The sequence below is a fragment of the Leptonychotes weddellii genome, chromosome 12 (genome assembly GCF_054177405.1).
Source record: "Leptonychotes weddellii isolate Sample4059 chromosome 12, ASM5417740v2, whole genome shotgun sequence".
In the NCBI taxonomy this organism is placed as follows: domain Eukaryota; kingdom Metazoa; phylum Chordata; class Mammalia; order Carnivora; family Phocidae; genus Leptonychotes; species Leptonychotes weddellii.
The window spans coordinates 631892-653698 of record NC_138380.1 but is presented as its reverse complement, the minus strand read 5'-3'; the positions used below and the strand labels follow the sequence as shown (position 1 = coordinate 653698).

Below are 21807 nucleotides of genomic sequence, written 5' to 3'. Positions count from 1 at the left end.
TCCCACGGCCCCCCTGTCCCAAATGCTCCCACGGCCCCCCCTTGTCCCAAATGTCCTGTCTCCAAAACTGAATTGGCAAAAAGAAAAAAAAAAATGTTTCCTCCTCCTTCCTCTTCCCCATGTTCTGCCCCGGCTGGCACCCATCGTCCTCCCCTCGCCGACCTGTGGGGGAGAGGAGCGCCCACGGCTTTACCACACGTTCCGTCCAGGCCCCAACAGGGGGGCACGGACAGCCGTGGCCGCACCCTAGAGCAGAGCCCGAGAGAAGCACTGTCAGCTCCCCCCGCCGCCCTGCATCACCTGGTGCTCAGCTCTGAGCAGGCCCTGGACGGTGTTCCCGCCCACAGCACTTCTCAGAGTCACCTGTGTGAGGAGAACAGGTTTTGTTCTTAGGCTTGCCCTAAATGTTCAGCAAAACGAAAGGAGCTTGCATCTTTGCCTGGGTGTTACCTGGAGAGAGATGTGTGTCAGATTCGGAGGCCTCACCCTGCACGATGTACTGAGGCAGCCGGAGGAGGCCCGGGGGGAACTGCCCACACCCACTCCTGCAGCCTCCCCAGGTGATCATTCCAGGAAGACGTGGGAATATCCTTCCAGAACGCCACTTCTCACAAATAAAACAGTGGAAACTGAAGGCAGGAACCACACTTGCCTCCTACAGGGTGACCTCCCATCTCAGTCCTGAAGCATGGGTGTGAAGGTCAATCACACCATCAAAAAATAATCAATGTGATCAATAACCAATACCGTGCCATTCACTTCCTGATTTGAACTGGCACATGAGCTTGACCTCACCGAGTGTACCCGGCTACACAAAGCTTGGCGTGACCTGAGTGTTCCAAAGCGGCTCTTGAACTGCCCCAAATCCTGGAAAACAATTTGTTCTCAGACAGCTAAACTTGTGTAAGGCTTTGTGTGTCCCATCCCTTCTCTACAGACTGCATAACTATACACGTGCCATCCCACAGCTGGAACACCACAGACCCTAAATCTGCGCCCCCATGCATCTGTTCCTGACACGGGGACCCAGCCAGAAGCTGGAGCTCTCTGCACGCAGAAGCCCAAGCTCAGGGAGGCAGCACACTCTTAAAATTTGCCAAGTGACAGCTAAAGAACCGCTGCTCGGAAGGAGGGGGAGGGATGCTGTCAGGGGCCCCACGTGGAACAGGGTCCCGCCGGCCCTGCTGCGTTCCGACAATCTGCTGCGCATGCGACAGGAAGGAGAGGGCAAGAGGGAGCTGCAGGTGCCTCCCAGCTTCCGCCCTCCACCTGGAGATTCAAGATAATCTCGTAACCCGAAGACTCCAGTCTTTACACACAAACCATCTTTATGTATTTAATTGGCCCTCTCTGGGGGATGTTTTTTTGAAACTCGGTCTTTGAAGGCCTTTCATTATGGCATTGAGATAAAGGGAGAAAGAGCAGGGTTTTATAGAGAGAACAGAGCAGATAAAAAGAGAAGGAGGAGATGAAAAGAGCATGGAATGACAAAGGAGGAAGAGCCATGAAGGACACTGAGGCTCAGACGTGGCTTTGGTTTTTTCCACCACGCTAGATTCTCCGAGCCAGTTCATTAACTTCACAAGAGAAAAATCACAAACCTCTTTCTTTCTGAGGACTGTATTATCAAATTTTAAATTTTCCCAAATGTTGAACAATGGAAGAAGTGTTTTCGCAGAGAGAGTTTAACTACCGAGTTCGAATTAGAGGAAGAAACGCCTACCGAGGGTGAGCCGAAAGTAGACACAGCGAGCCTGCTGTCCTGTGGCGGGCGCCTGCCGGACCCCCGAGGGACTGCCCGGAACCGGACACACGCTAGTGTAAGGACAAGCCGGCTCTCACAAGTGCTGACCGTGTGCTCTTCATCACATCTTGTGAACGTTTCTGTGGTTTGGAAGCACACAGAACGATAGAGCGCTATGTGTTCTTAAACACTGAAGTCCAGTAAGAATACTGGAGTGCGTGCGTAAGGTTTTCTCACTGAGAACGGGTCACCCAAAACCTGGAGATCGGCATGGCCGCGTGCCCAGAAACATGAGGAGAACAGCACAGTGATGCGCCCCCATCTCCTACGATCCTCCCGACAACCATGAAAGTCCAATTTTCAACTCTCCTGATCTGACAGAGGGAACAGATCCAGGCTGGGGAGGGGGCCCAGGGAGGGAGGGGACACACGGAGCCCAGCTCCCCTGACACGGGAGCGCTGGCCCTTCGTCCCGCCACGTGCCACTGAAGAACACAGGCACCAAGATGACCGTGCGGCCTGGGCAGCATGTCCGTCAGGGGCTGTGCCCCCAGTCTCGGCTCCTGACAAAGACGGTTCTCCATAAAGGCTTTTGAGTCAGTAACATATAAAACCAGAGTAAATCCTAGTGTTCTTGAGACTTTAAAGGTCTCAGGGGGCCCCCATCTCTGCCAGTGGGAGAAATGGGCAGAGGCCATTTCTCCGCACTGGGGCTTCCCGCTCAAAACCCAGCCTCCGTCACCCAGACTTTGTGGCCTTCTGGAAACTCCCCTCTTGTAAGAAACCTGTCTAGGGTGAAGGCTTCCTCTGTGGATAACGTTAAGGGGATGCTGTGTTCTAAGAAGTGGTTCTGGCTTTGATTAGGGAGGCCAGGCCATGAGTAAGGTCTGACGGAGCCTGTGACTACAGTCCCCGTCATTAATAACCAAGCACCCTCAGGAGTGGCTCCGTCTTTGTGTAGAGCAGTGAAACAGAAGAAATTAGACATCCACCCAAGAAAGCGTTAGGATACATTTTCTGCTGTTTCTCACCCAGCATCATAAGCACATAATTCTAAAAACAAACCAAGTAACCAGTCTTTTTCTGTTGTCTTGGGAAAAGTGACTTACCAAAAGTAAGAGGAAAAAGGTCTATTTTGTATTTGAAATCTAGGGTGAAGCAGACATCTTTGAGAATACAACATGGGGCTTCACAGTGAGCGAGAGAGAGTTATCACCGAGCTGTGGGGCAGACAGCAGATTTGGCGGGGGAGGGTAGAGACCAAAAGCCTTGGGCAATGTATGATGACTTCCTAAAGCTCACCGGCCACATGTGTAAAGCTGAGATAATTATGCTTATTTTAAAAATATTTTGCATCTTAAATGAGATGACACACGTGGCTAGCTCAGCAACTGGAACACAGATATCGGCCTCTTTCTCCCCTTCTCTAACCTCCTACAGCAGGGCCTTCACATCTCCGAAGGAAAATACACCGAAATATAGAAAAGAGGGATGTGCACTCATCTGGAGGGTATATTCAACTGTATATAAGAAAGAAACCATATTGGCTCATGCATTTTACGATTCATATTCATCAACAAGAAGACACCCAGCAAGCGTCTTAGTCATGGATGCCGCCTAGCATCCATGAACAGGAAAGCGAGTCCCCATTTCAGGTGATTAACAGATCATCCCGAGCTGGCCACCCAGACTCCGAGGCAAGAGGACAGAAATGGGTGGGTGGGCATCAGCTTCCCGCTCACCTCCGTCCCCCAGCAAGCACTCCGGGACTCATCGGTAGTGCTGAGACACATGGGGCCTGTCACCACAGTCTCCCCAGCCGCACAAAGCCCGGCCCATCACCTGACAATCTCCCTGGTGCCCAGAAAAGCAGAGACGGTGAGAAACTTGGACCATAATGCACTCCAAGCACCCACCTAGGATGGTCTGCATCTTTGATTCCATGTCTCAGAGAAGCAAACACTAAAATGGCCTACTGTATACAACGGCATTTTCTGCCAAATGATTGTGTTCTGCTTTTAAAACATTTTTTACTTTAAGGAAATGAAAAGCAGGTCATATGTTAATCAACTACATGTTTAAAATATGCTTAAAACAGATGATCCAAAATGTATTTTGAGGTCATTATATTTCCACTGGACATTCCCGGACTCTCCCCAGTACATGGACACACATGCACATGCATTTCTTGGTGTTCATGGGCGTGTCCAATACATGTTGCTCACGTGTGCGATCCGCATTGAAGCTGAACCCACATGACTCACTACTGGCTACGTTCTAAAAGAGTAATAATAACATCAAATAGCCGGCCCACGATGCTTAGCACTTCTTACACATCTCCATCACTCCGTAGGTAATGATCCCCACGTGCTGCTAAGAACCCCGGAGCTCGGCCGGCTGCACAGATCCCACCCAATGTCACACTGGCAGCAAGCGCAGGGATTGACTCAGAGCCCACGGCCCTGATCACTACACTACAGATGTCCTGGAAAGCACTACAAAGCGTCCGTGCATTTCCTCATGACCACATGGGAGAACTCGCAGCTCACAGCTGCATCTCTCAGGCTTGTAGATCTTTCTCTCCCTGCCCCTCATCTCAATCCCCCGAGGACGTCCCTACACCCCCTCCACGTTCACTTATTCCCTGTCTGCACCCGTCACCGCCACGCAGCCTTCCTCGCCTGCATGCTGGCCTTACCCCTCAGTAATAACAGAAGGGGTGACAACACCATCCCAACCAGCACCAGCCATCTCAGTAAATGCTTGCCCTGTTTTCAGCTTTTGTTCACTTTTGTTTTGGTTTTTAGCATTTGGACCCGGTCTTGTTTGCTCTCAGCTGAAAATGTAGGCCATCCCAAGTGTCCTGGTGGGACTCCCCGGCCACTGCACAGAGCCCATCATCACACCCCCACCAGGGCTGCGTGGGGAGTCTCCTGCTGGGTCAAGGTGTCCACACTGAAGGGACAGGAGGATGCGCCAGGACTGTGGTGAAAAAGAAACACCAGGGGGCAAGCATCGCTTGTTAATGAGAGGTGGCAATGGCTGATTGCCACGCACCTCCTGGAGACAAGGGGCAAGCCCCCGTCGGCTCCTAACCCTCGCTGCAGGCCCCACATGAAGCAGAGAGTGAGCTTCACGCCCCTCCACCATGCAGAGCCCGGTCTGACAGGTGGGACCCCCGGCGAGCCCTGCACGCTGGTAGGTGGGCCTGGCCCGTCCTTCCATCCTCGGAACTCCTCCCCAAGAGTTGGCCCGGGCTCCAGCTTTTCTTTTTTTTTTTTTAAGATTTTATTTATTTATTCATGAGAGACAGAGAGAGAGAGAGAGGCAGAGGGAGAAGCAGGCTCCCAAGGAGCAGGGAGCCCGATGCGGGACTCGATCCCAGAACCCTGGGATCATGACCTGAGCCGAAGGCAGACGCTTAACCATCTGAGCCACCCAGGCGCCCCGGGCTCCAGCTTTTCTCCTCGTGTGGCCTGTCATCCCTCCCCCACACACACCACAGTGGTCTCTGTGTGCAGCTACAGATGTGAAGAGGGCCTCCATGTCCCTGTCGGTGTGAGCGGAATTCTGACACCCACATCCACAACAGGCCACTCGCTCCACATCTTGTTTCTTGTCTGTGCACTGGTCCTCGGGCAGGTGGACACAGTGAAGAACACCCAGCTCTGAGCCGGGAGTTACAGCCAACGCTGGGCCGGACCCACCGTGGCCTCTGAGGGGCATGAGTACTCACCTTTGAGGCCGCGGAGTCAGCCTGCGGGGCAGTCTGCTCCATAAAATGAGTCACGCAGAAGCAATTCCCAGTGTTCAGGGAAACCGTGAGCACAAACGTGCATTCATGACAATCAGAAAACCCACTTTGACCCTTAAATGTTGTGTCTAGTGAGCACCTGCCCTCCGCCCAGTGGAGCGCCACACCATTCTGTTACTAATAAGAGAATGTCCGAGATAATCCGTCTCCAGGTCTGGTGGCAGCGGGAACGTTCCTTAAATGGTGGCTGACTGGATGTGGGAATACCTGTGCAGTATCTGGGGACAGGGGTGTCCGATTCCTAAAGAAGCTGAAGGATAAAATGTGGGACTCTTGGCCAGGAGCAGGGACTTGCTGAGCCAGGAGCAGGAAGCATCTCCATCCCGAGGGGAGGTGGGGGTGTTCAGTGCCACGAGGCAAGAGAAAGGCCCGTCCCCATTCTGTTCCATTTGCCTGTAGCAGCTTCCATTTATATGGCATTCTAGAATTCTCTGCCGTCACCAGCGTCAGCCCACTGATCTGCACAACGACTTTCCTTGGCGGGCATCTGGCTCCGTTACTAGGAACTACCGATGACTGTCTTACGCTTGAGGATTTTAGACAAAGTCGAAGTACAGAACTGCGCTTCCTCTGGCGTGTGTGCGTTTTTCTTTCGCTTTGTTTCTCTCTCGAAGCTCTAGGAGCCCCTCCGCCCTTAGTTGTGGTGAACAAACTAATTTTTTAGTTTTGGTTGGTTTCTAATGTTTTACCAAAGGTGTTTATCCACCTGCCTTTTGTCTTGAAACATGAGATTCACGGAGTGTTCTGTGGTGAGCACACCACCCCGAAGAGCCGAGCACGTCGGTATGTCTGCTGCTTGGCTCCTGGTCCGTAGCCGACCTGCAGAGGACAGATGCAGCGCGGAGAAACCCTCTGCCTGCACCGATGTTCCTGCACATTGTCATTCAACTCCTGACTTCAGATAAAAGTGACTTCTTCACATAGCTTTGACATTTACTCACAGACCAGCTAACACCCCCAGAACCCTACAAAATCACAAGAAAGTTTAACTCAAGAAGAGAGAGATGAAAGAGGGAGAGAAAGCAGAGGAGGGCTAAAAACTATTTCCAAAATGAGAGGTCCGGAATCCATTTGTAATTATCTGCCCACCTGAGTCCAAAGGCTTTTATTTGATAAGACAGGTAATACACAAGCCTGTAGCATGAATTATTTCAAAGAATAGAAGATTGGCTCCATGACCTACATAGCTTTTAGTGAGGTTTAACACTAAATTACAGCCCATAAATTGGTGTTTCCCCCCCGCCCCACTTTCCTGCTTCTCTCAGAAATGCAAGGTGTTCTGTGCCTTCTGGGAAGCTCCCAGGTTTCCCAGGCCTCGGCTGCGCTTCTGTGGGTACATCTAACTCTCCTGAGGAGGGAGGCTCTGTCGTGTCGGAAATGAAGTCTCCCTGAAGCAGAGATGGTCCCCACTCCAGGGTGTTCTAAAGCAGATGCCAGCCTCCGGGGTGGTTTTTCCATTAATGCTCAACAGCACCCTCAATGAGCCTTTAGCTTTTCCAGTTTTAATAGGATGAGGTCTACCTGGCTTCATGCTTTAAAATTAAAAAGCAAAATATCTAGTTTGTATGAGAAAAAAATGCAAGCTTTTCCAGTGTCCAAAGTTAAGAAATCTACCTTTTAATTATAAGGACAATATACAGTTTGTCAGTTTTTCTTGATATCCAAGCATCTTCTAAAAGGTAAAAATTTGATTCTCAAATACATAGAAAGAATGACTCTGGTTCGCCCTCTAAGTGACAAGTAACTAGTTTTCATTTCTGCTCCTATGTTTGTCGTCAGTCTTCCATGTAAATTGAAGGTTCACTCTGGTGTCAGCTAAGTGCATCCCAGCTCAGGGAGCAGAGTTCTGTCTTCTGCCTCTATTCTGCTTTGAGAATCCGTCATGCGACTGTCATCAGCTCCCGAAAGTGCACTGCAACATCAGAAATGCGTCTGGATGAACCGCTGCAGGGGGTCACGCAACAGGACAGGGAAGCAGGCTGGCGGCGAGAACCGGGGGGAGGACCTGGTGAGTGGGAGACTCCCGCGGAGGAGAGGAAGGGGGAGAAGCTCAGCACTGAAGGGACACAGAGCTTGTCTCCTTCCATGTCCTTCCGTGTGATTCGCTCACCTTACTGAGAACCGGGACACGTGTGTCCACTGAACCCTGCCTCACCTTGCGCTTCACCACACTCCCACCATGACACGGGGGTTGCTGATACCTGGTGTTAGTATGTAATCATCATCTTGCCAGCTTTCTTCAGCACACTATCAGATAACATGGTGGACGTGACTCAAGAGTTTCATCCACGAAAGATGAATTTGTGTCGGTTAGTCTACACCCTCTTGGTCCATCCGCTCGTCCCCAGCTGTGTGTATCCTTTGGCGGCTGCCGATGGGGCGGGCAGTGTGTGGGATGTGGGCACAGAGGCCCCCTGGTGCTCCTGGGAGGACGGCAGCTTCCTGGACATAACACTGAGCGCCAGGCATGGGCAGGTGGACTGCAGGAGGGCCCACTGAGTGTGGCCAGAAGCAACGTTCTGGAAGTCCTTGAAAATCACAGAAAATATGGGATCTTTACCCCCCAAGACATATATTTCCTAGTTATTCCGCTCCTCAAGAGACACGGTGAAAACGCAGTGTGCAGAGTAAGACTGGTTCTCTCACAGTGGAGTTCTTAGAGGAATAGGCACAAACTATGTAGTTTCTGGTATCACAGCTCTGAAAAGCTAAGGAAAAATAAAGCTTAAAAAATCGATCATATTTTCTCTTCTAACTACAGGACTATTTTCTCTTCATTTCAGACTGATCAACATTTAGAAGTAGCTGCTAACTCTTCGGCTTTCACATGTTTGTCCTGGTGTCAATAATCTGGAAACCAATTCTGAAATGTACCAGGGGAGCTCTTTGTTCAAAGGAAATCTGCCAAGAATGCTTCAGGACGTAGAGAGGCCGCCTTTGCAATGTGAATGACATCGCTAGTCCATTCGTCTGATGCCATATTTCCTCCTAGCTCAGCAATCCTCAGCCCACAATATTGCAAGCTCACCTTGACTATTCTTTCTACTTCTTTACAGAGAAAATGTTTGTCTTGGGAGGGGTTTTCATTTACTTAAGACCCCTCATTTCCCCTTTGGTGGCAAAACCCATCAGTAAAGAGTGGTGCTTTAGAGCCAAGGAGATGTTACAAACAAATACGGACTTGCAAAGAAAATGTGGTTCCGGAGGATTCTTGCCAAATAGGAGAGGGTGGTCAATGTTCGGTCACACGAAGGGTTTTGCAGGGTTTGGGCTGCTACGTGCATACACCCCACACGCTAGTGTTGAAAGTGACAGGTGCTCTAGGACCCTGTGTTTGCAGGGCTGAGGAGGGCTGCACCGTCGTCCGCACATGCGGCGGGTCCTCTGTCTGAGGGAGGACAGCTTGTGAACAGAACGGATTCCCCACTATGAATATACACAGTGCTTACTGCATTTACAACACCAACTTTCTGAAAATGTAGGTATATGACTTTTTAAATGATTAGGCTTATCCAAGTGTTCTGTACCACTCGGAGCCACTCTTACTGGTTTACAGTTCTTTTTAATTGCCTTTTCACATTCCTTAGAGCAAAGCGGTTGATGGTATTCTTCTGTGATGTTTAGATTCAGCTCATCCCTAGTGACGTTTCCTTCCCCATTGTCGTACATCTACTCCTTTTTATTATTGGTACTGGTCAAGCAGGGGTCTCTCTGCTTTATAAGTCTTGTCGAAGACCCCAGCTTTTTGTTTTCTCAATGTTTTCGTTATTTCTTTATCTCTTTCTTGTTTTCTGCTCTTTCCTTCATTAGTTCCTTCTTTGTACTCTCTTCTGCTTGCTCTGTCAGCCTCTTTATTATTTAATAGATCATAAAGTGTTTCGTGCACACAAACGGGAATAAAATAACCTAATAAACAGCCTGTACTCACCACTGTTTTCTGTAAGATGTAAAAGGCCACATTAGAGACCCCTCCCTGCCCGCATCTCTCTCTTTGCCTCACCCCAGAGGAGACAACTGTCCTCACATTGTACTCAACGCCCTGTATCCCCCATTCCCTGTGGACCACACACGTGAGTTCTCCTAAACTGCCGACGGTAACTGTTTTCCTCTGTCACCTCCGCATAGTCTCAGACTCTGCGCGTTCTATATGACCTCGCTTTATTTGCTCAACACGTTTGTGAGATGCAGACACACTGATATGTGTGCATCCAGTCTGCTGGCCTTGGCTACGCATAACGTTGAGTCGCATCCTGGCTGATGGATGTTCAAGTAGGTTATTTCCACTGGTTTGCGTTGCCAGACGTAGCAAAAATGACGGTAACAGACTGAGCACTGATGTCTGGAGCACAGACATATAATCTGGAGTACATAGCTGGAAGTGGAGAGCTGTGATGTAGGACATTCACTTAATTATCTCTGTTGCCAAAACAGCTTCCAAAATGGTTGCATCAGCCGTGTCTAAGACTTTCCAATTTGCCCTAGATTCTGGCCAATACTTGGGATTGTCAGATTCTTTCATTTTTGCCATCTTATAGTTAATGAAATAACCTCTTATGATTTTAACTTCCGTTTTTCTGACTTCTAGTGAGGCTGAGCGGACTTCATTTCTTACTGATTTATGAGTGCTCTTTATGTTCTGGGCCTTGTGGTCCAGGTGCCGCTCTGTCCCACGGGCCATCCCCCTCCACTCTAAACCAGCAGGATTAGAGATTGCTTCCTTAGCATAAGACATAAACTCCCCAACCCCTCCAGGGTGTTATATATTGAGCCTTTCATGACCAGAGTGAAAAAACCTAAAACATCCACTCTCAGTGGCCCCTCTACCAGGTTCCCACCGCCTGTGAATGTCCGACTGAACATAATGAAAATCCTGCGAAGGACAAGTACCAGCTCTGTGACCATACATGCCCTCCACGCACATCTCCCTCTCCCCACCCCACAGTGCGAATCTGCCTGGAACTTGGCATGGGGGTCTCAGCTGGACCGCAGAAAGAAGGAATGACTCCAACTTCCCGGGGCAGAGGGAGGGTTCTCGAACAAGAGAAGACAGGCTGGTAAGTGGCGGTTGACTGCAAGCAGAGAGACCGATCAAGGAGGAAAACGAAGAAGAACGCCAACGCTCAGCTCGACCTGCTGCACAAAGCGACTGGGTGCAGAATGTGCGTATAATGCTGAGCCAGTGCCTGGTTCCTTGCAGACGGCCGTCAAGTCCGGCAATCACTCTGCCGATCCTGGTGCTCCATACCATGAGATGATTTCTTTTCATTCTCTTTCAAGCAATTATAAAACTGTGTTAGTTTTTTTTTCAATTTTACTCTTTTGCTTTTGGTTTTGACATATAGCTCAATACAACAGGACATTCTTGCCAGGAAATAAATCCATAGTTGTTTTCATGACAGCGAATTATGTGCCAACGAGTGACATTTAAATGCTGAATTTTAATGGCTTGTCAGAAGAAGTGAAATGTATTTTTTAAAAAATTTAATACATGAGAGAACAATGAGAAGAGTTCTTCTTGTAGGACACAAGAATGGTAAACAGAAAGTGAACATATTTTTTTCCATGATGTATATATTTACACTGAAAAAGGAAATTGTACAATTAAATCCCATTTTCCTTTCCTTCTTCATGAGGAAGGCTCCCCAACGGCAGTGCAAGCAGCCGTCAATGAGACCGGCAACCACATCACCAAACAGCAATCTTCGTGTATAAAACACACAACCCACTCTACTTCAAATGTGCCTACATAGGTAGAATGATTTTAAGGGATCCTGAAAAAGCTCCCTTCCCAAAAACCGTCTCCTATCAGGCTAACCGAGTTCCGGAAACCAGCAGGATTAGAGATTGCTTCCTTAGCGTAAGACATAAACTCCCCAACCCCTCCAGGGTGTTATATATATTGAGCCTTTCATGACCAGAGTGAAAAAACCTAAAACATCCAAAGAAAATTTGAGAACGAGAGTAGAGAGCACTTATTGAAAAGAAATCAGAGGAAGAGTTCCAGATTCCATGGTGCTGTTTGAAACAAGTGTTAGATGAGGGGCTCAAAGTGATGTGGGCACAGACACGTGTGCATGTATTTATACATGTGTGCACATGTATGTGACTGTGTGCCCACACTGGCGTACATATGTGTGGTGGCATGTGTACATGTGTGCATCTCTCTGTATGGATGTGTGGGTGTGCTGTGTTCATGTGTGTGCCTTAGTACACGCATGCACGTTTGCGCTCACATTGTATACACGGATGTATGCATGTGCGAGTGCATGTGCGTACGTGTGTTGATGGGAGTGGAGGTGGTGACCGCCCACTGAGTAGCAGCCATACTGCATTTATGCTAAGGCTTGTTGTAGGACAAACGGCAGGGCAGTCCAGAATCAAAACTACCCGGCTTTAAATTCGTACTGATTGGGTTGACATGGCCCTTTCCCCATACGTGGGCATGGGCCAGCTGCATGAACCCTCAGATGCAGTTACAGGAGCAGGGCTGGGACACAGCAAAGGGCCAAGGAGGACCAGCCCCTCCAGGCTCAGGGTTGTCTCCCATGCTTACTGAAGACACAGACTCCCGGGTCTTGCTCCACGGCCCTTGTCAGAACCATTGGAACGGGCCCATGGATCTGCATTTTCCAAGTTCCAAGGATGAGTTTTCCCAGTCTGAGGAAACCCACAGCCCCAGGAAAGAGAGGTAACGGGTCAGGAGGCAGCCAGCAGCAGGAAAGCTGTCCTAGGGCAGAAACGAGCTAGAAGGCTCAGCTCTCCATCCACAAGAGTTGTGTCCTCTTGTCTGTGATGCACCAGAGCTGACCCTCAGCCAAAGCCTGCAGCAGGCTGGGGACTCAGCGAGGTGTAGCTCTGTGCATCATTTGGCTGGTGTGACTTCCTGGCTCCAAGAAGATACCCCTTGTCTCCAAGAGCACGCACCAGAAACACAGGAGCAGTAAAAGCTAATCTCAAGGCTCACAAGCAGTCAGGAAGATCAGATGGTCTGCGGGGTGCATGCCGAGGAGCAGGCATTGAGCAAGGTAGTAAAGACAATGTGCCACCTCTGCCTTTCTCAGGGAGGCTGCCCTTGTTGGCTTCCAGAGTCAGGCCATGGCTGGAATGGGGCCAAGATGAAGCCAGGGGCGCCCGGTCACACGGAAGATCAGACCCAGACGGGAGCTCAGCATGGGGCAATATCAAAGTCAAAAACTGTGATCATTTTGCCACCTGAAAGTGCTTTTCCTCTGTTTTTCTCTCCCTCCCAGGTCCCCTGAAAGAAAAGATAAGGATTCGGAATGAAGGGCGGGGAGGGGGCCGCAAGGGTCCTTCGGGAGTCAGTTTGTAGATCTAAGCAACAAGCACGGCCCAGAGTACCTTCCCCTGTCCTGTTCTGAAGCAGGGTTCCAACTCCTTATAAAGAGCAACTCAGACTTATGCCCATACTTCATATTCTCCAGCTGGATAATGATTTTCCCAAAGAACCATCATTAAACTGTGTAATAACTGCAGGCCTGACCCCAGAACCGGATCTTCACATGGACCGTGGGAAGTTTGGAGGCGAGTCTACCCCTAAGCCTTGTGGACCACGCATCTCCAATGTGCTGACCAAGGGAGGCAAGAAGCAGAGAAGAGGTTCCAGCCATCAGCTACCTGGGAGGTGAGTAGCAGAGAACTGGCCAGCACAAGCCATCAGGGGCCTGAGGGGATGTACAAAAATCATCTCCAGAAATCTTCAGAACAGTGTGGTTCAGAAAAGCACAATGATTCTCCCCATGAAGTTTTCTTTTCAAACTAGACTATAAAACCCCACTTCACACCTACACCTCCAGCCTAATTGGGGTGTGACTTCCAAGCCACTAACAAAAAGAAAGAAATGCAATTTGCCCTCACAAGTACAAGCTAATTGAGGGGTACATCCGTGAGCCTGTCCGTCACTTTGACATGCCCTCTGTGACTAAGCAGCAAACAGCCACCAGCAGCAGAAGCGCCCACCATCTCCAAGACAGAATCCCACACCCACCAGACAGACGTCTCCCAGCTTCTGTGGGAGGTGCCAGGTGGCTCCCAAGAAACCTCTGCAGCCTGCTTCAGGACCAGCCAGAGGGAATCAACTTAGACCTGGGGAAGGGGGCAGTTCTGAGCAAGACAGATGTCACAGGGCAGGGCTGGGTGACCTAGGGCAGGACTGGGTGATCTAGACGGTCCACGCTCACTGGATGAAGAAATTGAGTCTCAAAGAGGTTTAGTAACCCCTTACCCCTCCACACCCATGTCTGGAAGACAGTTTGGTGGTTTCTCATAAAACTAAACCTGCTCTTATCATATGAACCAGAAATGTACCCCTTGGTATTTAACCAAAAGAGCTGAAAACATGTCTACACAAAAAACTTCACAGAGATGTTTACAGCAGCTTTATTCACAACTGCCAAAACTTGGAAGCACGCAAGATGCCCTTAAGTAGGTGAATGGATAAACAAATGGTCGTCCGTCCAGACAATGGAATGTTATTCAGTACTAAAAAGAAATGAGCTATGAAGCCATGAAAATGGAGGTACATGGAGGAACCTTAAATGCATATTACTAAGTGAAAGAAGCCAATCTGAAGAGGGTTTATATACTATATGATTCTAACTCCATGCCATTCTGGATAGAGCAGAACTATGGAGACAGTAAAAAGACCAGTGGTTGGAGGACTGGGGTGAGGGAAGAACAGGGGGAGCACAGAGGACTTTTCGGGCAGTGAAACTACGCTGTATGATCCTATCATGATGGACACAGGTCAGTGTACATTTGTGCAAACCCATGGAGTGTACAAAACAAAAAGTTAACCTTAATGTAAACTAAAACAATGTCCAGCTTTGGCAATTTCCATCTCACAGACCAGAGGCCATGAATGAAGGTGGAGGGTGGGGGCAAGGCCCCTGAAGGCCACACAAGCCAAAAATCTGTACTGTTATTACTTCTCGTAGCCTTTCCCCAAAGGGACCTATGGCGTCTGCTAGGATGACTGTGCACCAGGGAAGAGGAAAGAATGAGATTTTTCAGTGGTTACCAAACACTGACTCTAGACTGACACTAACACCAGGAAACCCAAATGTCACTATGGTCCACCAGGCAGAGAGGGGCTTATAGGAACCAGGTGATCAGATTCATCCTGGGGTATTTCCCCAGTTCCAGAACCCGTAACTGGAACAGACACACTCGGCAGCTGGCAGAACCCCCACACTTGTTCCCGAACTTGCGGAGCCAGGGCTACTCTGGTGGGAAAGGCCCTAGGACTGCCTCTCCTTACAAAACCAGGTACCGTACACCGAAAGCAGTTCTGCATCCCTGGAGGGGGTGATCAGGGTGAGGTTAGCGCCACCGTCAAGGATCTGAGGGATGCGGGGCGGTGACTGATACCACACCCCATTCAATGCACCTAGCTGGCCTGTGCACAAGACAGGCGGATGGCGGAGAAGGACAGCGGGTTATCACGAACTGACCCGGGGGTGAGCCACCCAGCTGCTTGCTGCTGCAGCAAGTGTGGTCTCCCTGATAGAACCAGTGAACACAGCATGGGACCCACGGTGCAGCTACTAGTCGGTGAGTGCGTCCCCTACGCCCGGAGTAAAGATCACCAGAAGCGTCTGCTCTCACCGGGCCAGGCCAGCAACGCATCTTCCCTGTGCTGTCATAGGTCTATCAACACTCCAGCCCCCTGTCAGCGTCTGGTCCTCAGGGGCCTTAATTAGCTCTCCTTTCCACAGGACATCATGCACGGGACATCAGTACAGTTACAATATTAGGCTGACTGGACCTAATGAGCAGGAACTAGCAACTATCCGCATCTCTGGGTAAGACATCTGCACACCAAAGGATGCCAGTGGCAGACACGGATGATGGTTGCAGCCTTCGAACGGCTCCTATAGGTGAACTACAGAGCAGACCCTCAGGATTTTGGAGCAAACCATGACGCCCTCTGCAGATAGCTACTCTCCTTTCAAGAAACTGCTTCCGGCCCTGCTACTATACCTTGGTCAAGAAGGAACGCTCGACCATGGTCCTCCAAGCTACCACACGACTTGGCTACTATGAACTAGATGTTGTAGGACCACAGGCGTTTTGCAGCTCGCGCACATCGTTGCCCCTCTGCCCACTCCCTCTGATCTGCAGCAGCGGCCCTGCTCCTCCAAGGCCCCATTCAGCCTCTCCAGCCTCTGGGAACTGTGTGTCTTCAGCTCCCTGATGAGGGGCCGGCTTCTGCGGAACACCTCATCACCAAGGTCAAGGCCCCGAGAACAGTCATGGACTCCTGTCGGTCCCTGTCCTTGACCTCTCACCTCACACCCACCGTCCCTCCCCACTGTCTCCCTGCAGATTAAGGCCCCATGAACAGCAGCTTGGTGGAGACGCTCTCTCATCTCCCACAGCTGCACACAGCCAAACCTCTGTAACTGACCATGCACGTGGTCTGCTTCCCTGACTGAACCCCAGGACAGCCGGTGTCCCAGGGGGAGAGGGTGCCACAGTCCAGTGACTTCGAGTGAATGAACAAACATAGTTCTTTTTTTAAAAAGATTTTATTTGAGAGAGAGAGAATGAGCAAGAGAGAGCACGAGCAGGGGGAGGGGCAGAGGGAGAAGCCGACTTCCTGCTGAGCCCGACACGGGGCTCACTCTCCGGACCCCAGGATCATGACCTGAGTCGAAGGCAGAGGCTTAACTGACTGAGTCACCCAGGCGCCCTGAATTAACGTAATTCTCTCCTGCAGAACTTTCCAGTGTGTTAGCCGGCCAGTGTACATTACGAACATTCAAAAGGAGGAACAGAGCAAGTACTGTTTCCCAAACTTACTGGACCACAGACCTCCTTTTCTTTATGGAGCCACGGATAAGCCCTGTAGGATTTGACAAAGAAAGAATGTAGGAGCTCTCCCGGTCCCTCACTTCCGGGCCTGGGCCCCCAGCAGGGCCATTCGGGTACTGACCATGCAATTTCACTCCAAGAACTTCACCCCCAACCCTCACCCAACACCATGGCGATGTTTGCAAGTCAGCTCCTGTCCAGACTCTAAGGGTACAAGGAAATAGGGCTTCACCCCCGCAGGAGGAACGGGTCACAGTAATGGTAAGCATGCTGATGTAGCTTCCCCTCCATCGTAAAAATTATATACATAATATTAATTACACATGATAATTACACATAATAATTTTCAAATTATTGTAATTTGTAAAATTATCTTCTGAGCACCCCTGTGAAGTAAACAGATAAAAGCAATCTCCTGTGACAAAACCGTATAACAGAAACTTGCATAAAGACAGTATGCAGAGGCAAGCGGCTATTCGGGAGGCCGGTCGGCCGCGGGTTGGGTGTGGCCAGGTGGGCTTGAGCGGGCTGCCCAGCGGCCTCCTGGTGCCTGCCCGGCCACTCCACGGGTCTCTCGGACTCCGAAGCAGGGACGGAAGTGCTGTGGTTCCCACATGCACAGCGGCAAGCCAGGGCCGCGTCCAATGCACGAAGGAAACTCCCGCCGGAGCCCTCCACGCGCAAGCCCGCTTGCTCCCAGTCTGCTTCTCTCTACTGCTACACTGGCCAATTTCGTCCTTTTCTAATTCCTCGCCACCCAAGAGGCCCACGATTTCCACGGAGCCCCGTGTGCATTCACAGGCACCAGAAGCGTGCCCAGTCCCAGGACACAGTTTTGGGCCAAGCCCGCCTACCTGTACGGGAGAGCTTCTGCAAGGTGGCGGTCAGGTGCTGCAGAACCAGCGGGGACGCTTCATGGCGGTCTACGTCTATCGCTGGAACCTTCTGGCACCTTCCAAACACTCCATCTGTGGGCAAAGGGAGGCAGAGAAGAAAGAGAAAGTGACACGTCGTTTTCAGAGAGAAGAAAGGTATTAAACACATCCTTGCAATATATTCTAATTATGCACTGTGCTGAGGCTTTGGAACACGGCTTGAGAAAGTCATCAAAACGCTATCAGAATTCAGGAGCACTTGGAAAGTAATGGTTTATTTAAATAAAAGAGCATCATGGAAAGCTCAATTGCAAAGGTATAGAGAAAAGGACGTGAATGCAGAGTCGTTTGCGTTTTCGATTCTATTTCGCATCCCTTGCCCCCTCGCCTTCCCCACTTCTCACTTTTTATAATTTCCTGCCCCTGGCTTTCCCCTTTCTGATGTGAAGCTTTGCTTCTGACAGTCCCATGACAAAAAAAAATCAATAACATTCAGGGCCAGTTTTCCAGATGAGAAACAGAACACCCAGGAAATACAAATATTAATTTGCAGAAGCCATGAGGACTGTGGAAGCGTCTGCTACATGGGTGCCGTGTTGGAGGGGGCTGGCAAACAGGGGGCAGACCCAGGAATGGCAACAAGGCCCGTTTCAAGGGGAGCTTTCGGCAATGTGGCAAAGGAGAGGTGCTCCCGGAACAGGAGGCATGAGCAGGGACCAACTGATCCAGCTCTGTTCCATGTGTCTAAAATGACAGACTCTGCTCATCATCTTTTCAAACCACACCTTCTAATTAATTTAGGCCCCAATTAGTCTTTATTCGGCAAATTGTTCACTTTGAAATAAGCTTCCTGTAGGGGGTTCAAACATCCAAATTACTGTCTTTCGTACACACAAAAAGTAATTCAAGGGCCAGTGCGTGATACACAGGGCGGCCATCTGCAGTTTCAGGCCCGGACGGAAAGGGGAAGCACTTCTTTATTGTTCACGACGGGCTCATTGCACGAAGTGTAGCTGAAGAAAGCCATTCAAATGCAACAAGTTTAATTAGCAGAAACACATTTGCCCAGTGCCAGGCTGACTCAGTAATTACTGGTCTGATACTACATATGTGCTTCAGACGGATGGTGCTGTGTGATTAGCAGAAAATCTTCTTAAGTATCGAAAGCATACCGTGAATTTCTATGGGACTCTGCAAGGCTCACAGGATCTGGGAAGACAACCTGCACAGCTGAAGTCAACCTTCTGCCATCGTCACCACACTGGGCTCCGGGGCACTCTGTCTGAGCGACTCCCTTCAATTAACACAATGGCCACATTGGGCCAGAGTGATTCCCAACGACAGTTCTCTTGGAGGGAGGGTCTTGTCCCCCTGCCACCACCCAGTGAGACAGGCAATTTTCTCCGCACAAACACAGACAGTAAGTGTCCCTGTGCTTTTGATTTTATTTTGTGCAAAGAACACCATGCCTGTGGATGGTGTGTTTATTGGGGGGGAGGTGGAGGAAGAAGGGGCTAAAAGAAAAACAAAGAACTCTTTAGAATGCACCTAAAACTTTCAATTTCTTTTGCAAATGGAGTATCTTGAAAGTAAAATCATAATGCATGGGGACTAGAAGGAGCATGAAGATGGTCTGACCCCACATTTTACAAATGAGCATCGTGACCAAGGCCATAGGAGGAAGAGAAATCGGGTTCCTGACTCCCTCCCGGCTGGAGTCCTCATCAGTGAAAAGTGGCCAGACATTTCCTATCTATCTTGGAACATCCCAAATGAATTAATTCCCTTCTGAAGTATAATGGCATCATTCTTTAAATTTGGTTTATGCTGTAAAATGTCGTGAATATATTTTCAGAAAAATATTTATTGGATTTTCTTGAAATCTTTCTCTTAAACATGTATTTAAAACACATATATAGAATGTAATACAGAGTATTTTTTGTATTTTTAAAATTAGTTTTAGCTACTAATTTGGTTTTAATGATTTGAAAGTTGAAACTAAACTAACCATTGATTCTCTTTGCCCCTAGACTACAGCCTTACTGATAGGACAGACCTTTCCCCAGTACATTTTTTTAAACTTTATTTTTTAAATAAACTTTTTTTATTAATTAATTTATTTATTTGAAAGAGTGTGTGTGAGTTCGGGGAAGGGCAGAGAGAGAGAGAGACTGAGGCAGGGCTCAATCTCTCAACCCTGAGATCATGACCTATGACCTAAGCCGAAATCAAGAGTCGGATGCTCAACTGACTGAGCCACCCAGGCGCCCCAAATAAACTTTATTTTTATCATTTTTTTAATTTTGATTCTATTTATTTGACAGAGAGAGACACAGTGAGAGTGGGAACACAAGCAGGAGGAGAGAGAGAGGGAGAAGCAGCCTTCCCGCCGAGCAGGGAGCCCGACGCGGAGCTCGATCCCAGGACCCTGGGATCATGACCCGAGCCGAAGGCAGCTGCCTAACGACTGAGCCACCCGGGCACCCTAAACTTTATTTTTTAAAGCAGTTTTAGATTCACAGCAAAATTGAAGGGAAGGTACAGAGATTTCCCGTATACCTCCTGCCCTCACACATGCATACCCATTCCCATAATCAACAGCCCCGGCCAGAGTGGTACACTTGCCCCAACTGATGAGCCTACGTTGATACATCATTATCACCCAAAGTCCATAGTTCCTATCAGGGCCATTCTTGGTGCTGGACATCCTATGGCTCTGGACAAATGCACAATGGCACGTATTCACTCTTTTGGCATCACACGGAGTACGTTCACTGCCCTGAAGATCCTCCGTGCTCCACCTGTTCATCGCTCTACCCCTCCCAGCCCTGGCACCACTGGTCATTTGACTGTCTCCACGGCTGTGTCTTCTCCAGAATGTCATAGACAGCTGACCCTTGAACAACGCTGGTTTAAACTGTGCAGGTCCACGTTTAGACACAGATAAATTTTTTTAGAAGTACAGTACAGTATTCTGTAGATGCACGTGTAGGTGTGTTTGCATGTGCACGTGCACGCATCTACACGTGTGTATACAGTGTGTGTGCACATGCATGCACGTGTGCAGTTTTCATGAATGCATGCGTGTGTCTGCATGTGTGCATGTGTGTGTGTCTCTACATGTGTGCTGCACGGTCATGCCTTTGTCTTCGCGTGTTTTGTGCTGTGCACGTGACATGTATGTGTGTGTACGTACACACACAGCCTCGACTGTTTGTTAAATGGCCAAACTCAGTGTGAGAACCCACGGATACTGCTATTCCAGCATCGTAAGTTCATCTAGGAAACAGATATTGTTAATACCGCCTTGAAAGAAACCTGATTTCCGTATTTATTACTCAATAAACAACTTCGCGAGCTTTCTCTGTGTCCTCTGGAGGGCCGTGTGCACACTCCCATCAACACGCTTCGCATTATTTCCAGCCCCATATCTGCTGTGCATTCGCGAGTCCATCCCTGCCCCGTGTTCTGCCTTGCACCCCAACCTTGGGAAACGCACAGCTCTGCTCTAACGTCACCTGCTGGACAGACGGAATACTGTGGGACATGCTTCTGGGGCAGAAGTGGACATGCAAACTATTCACGCACGATTGTGATACAGAATACAGAGGAACATGCTACCAGGCAGCATGAAGAAGGGGCACTGACCTCATGCAACATACAAAGGCCCCAGGAAAGTGGCATCAGGTTGGGCTCCAGCATTTACAGAACGCGGTTGCCTACATGGGGCTGGCAAGGACATCTAGGTAGGGGGGCAGGCTCTGTGGAGGGCAGGAAGCCCCCGATCCCTAGAGCTCTGGGACCTAGGGACTGAGCTCCAAGACATGAAGCAAGTCAGACAAAGCCTGAGGGCGTGGGGGCCTTCCTCCCAGGAGCTGCTAGGACCTTACAGGCTGGTCTTTCATTCTGCCAGGAGCCACGGGGTGAAGGAAGCTGCCTGTCCATAGGAGGGTGGTTCAGCGAGGATGGCCACCATGGAAATGAGAGAAGGGATAGATCCGCAGCCTTTTCAGAGGGGATCCCCTAGGATGCCAATGCTGCCCAGCTGCAGGAGAGCCCCTTCCATGTGTCTGTGGCACAGAAAAGTTCTAGGGTTCAAGTGAATATTCTGAAAGATGGCTCAGAGAACATGTGTTTTTCCAAAGCAGTAACAAAGCTGCCTTGCTGCCAACTGGGAGAGGTGGGGAAACAGACGCCCCAGCGGCGCCTGGGCTGAGACTGCACCCTTCCTGGGGGGTCACCGCCCAGACCTCTGTGGGCAGCAACCACAGCAACCACAGAACCATGGCATGTGCTTAACATCCCCAAATCTGCTGACCTCAGGGGAGTTCTAAGGCTGTCCCCAAGTCCCAGATTTCTGGAATGGTAATCCCCCTCTTTATTTTGCAGAGCAGAAGACTGGACCTCCACAGCTTATGGAAACCAGACAGTACACGGTTTTAAACACAGAAAAAGAAGGGATGTCTGTGGTCCCGAGAAAGCAGATGCTGGCCTCCACCTGAGCATCACTGACCAGTCATCCACAACTGGGCAGCTAGTTT

General features: G+C 49.7%; 1 protein-coding gene across 1 annotated transcript in view; it reads right to left on the bottom strand.

Annotated features, from left to right (window-relative positions):
- The window catches only part of PTPRN2 (protein tyrosine phosphatase receptor type N2), a 715790-nt gene that overhangs the window by 506569 nt on the left and 187414 nt on the right, over positions 1 to 21807 (bottom strand). The window contains exon 3 of the mRNA XM_081800880.1: positions 17246 to 17359. Within this exon, the coding sequence (XP_081657006.1) occupies positions 17246 to 17359 (114 nt within the window). The remainder of the gene's footprint in view (positions 1 to 17245; positions 17360 to 21807) is intronic.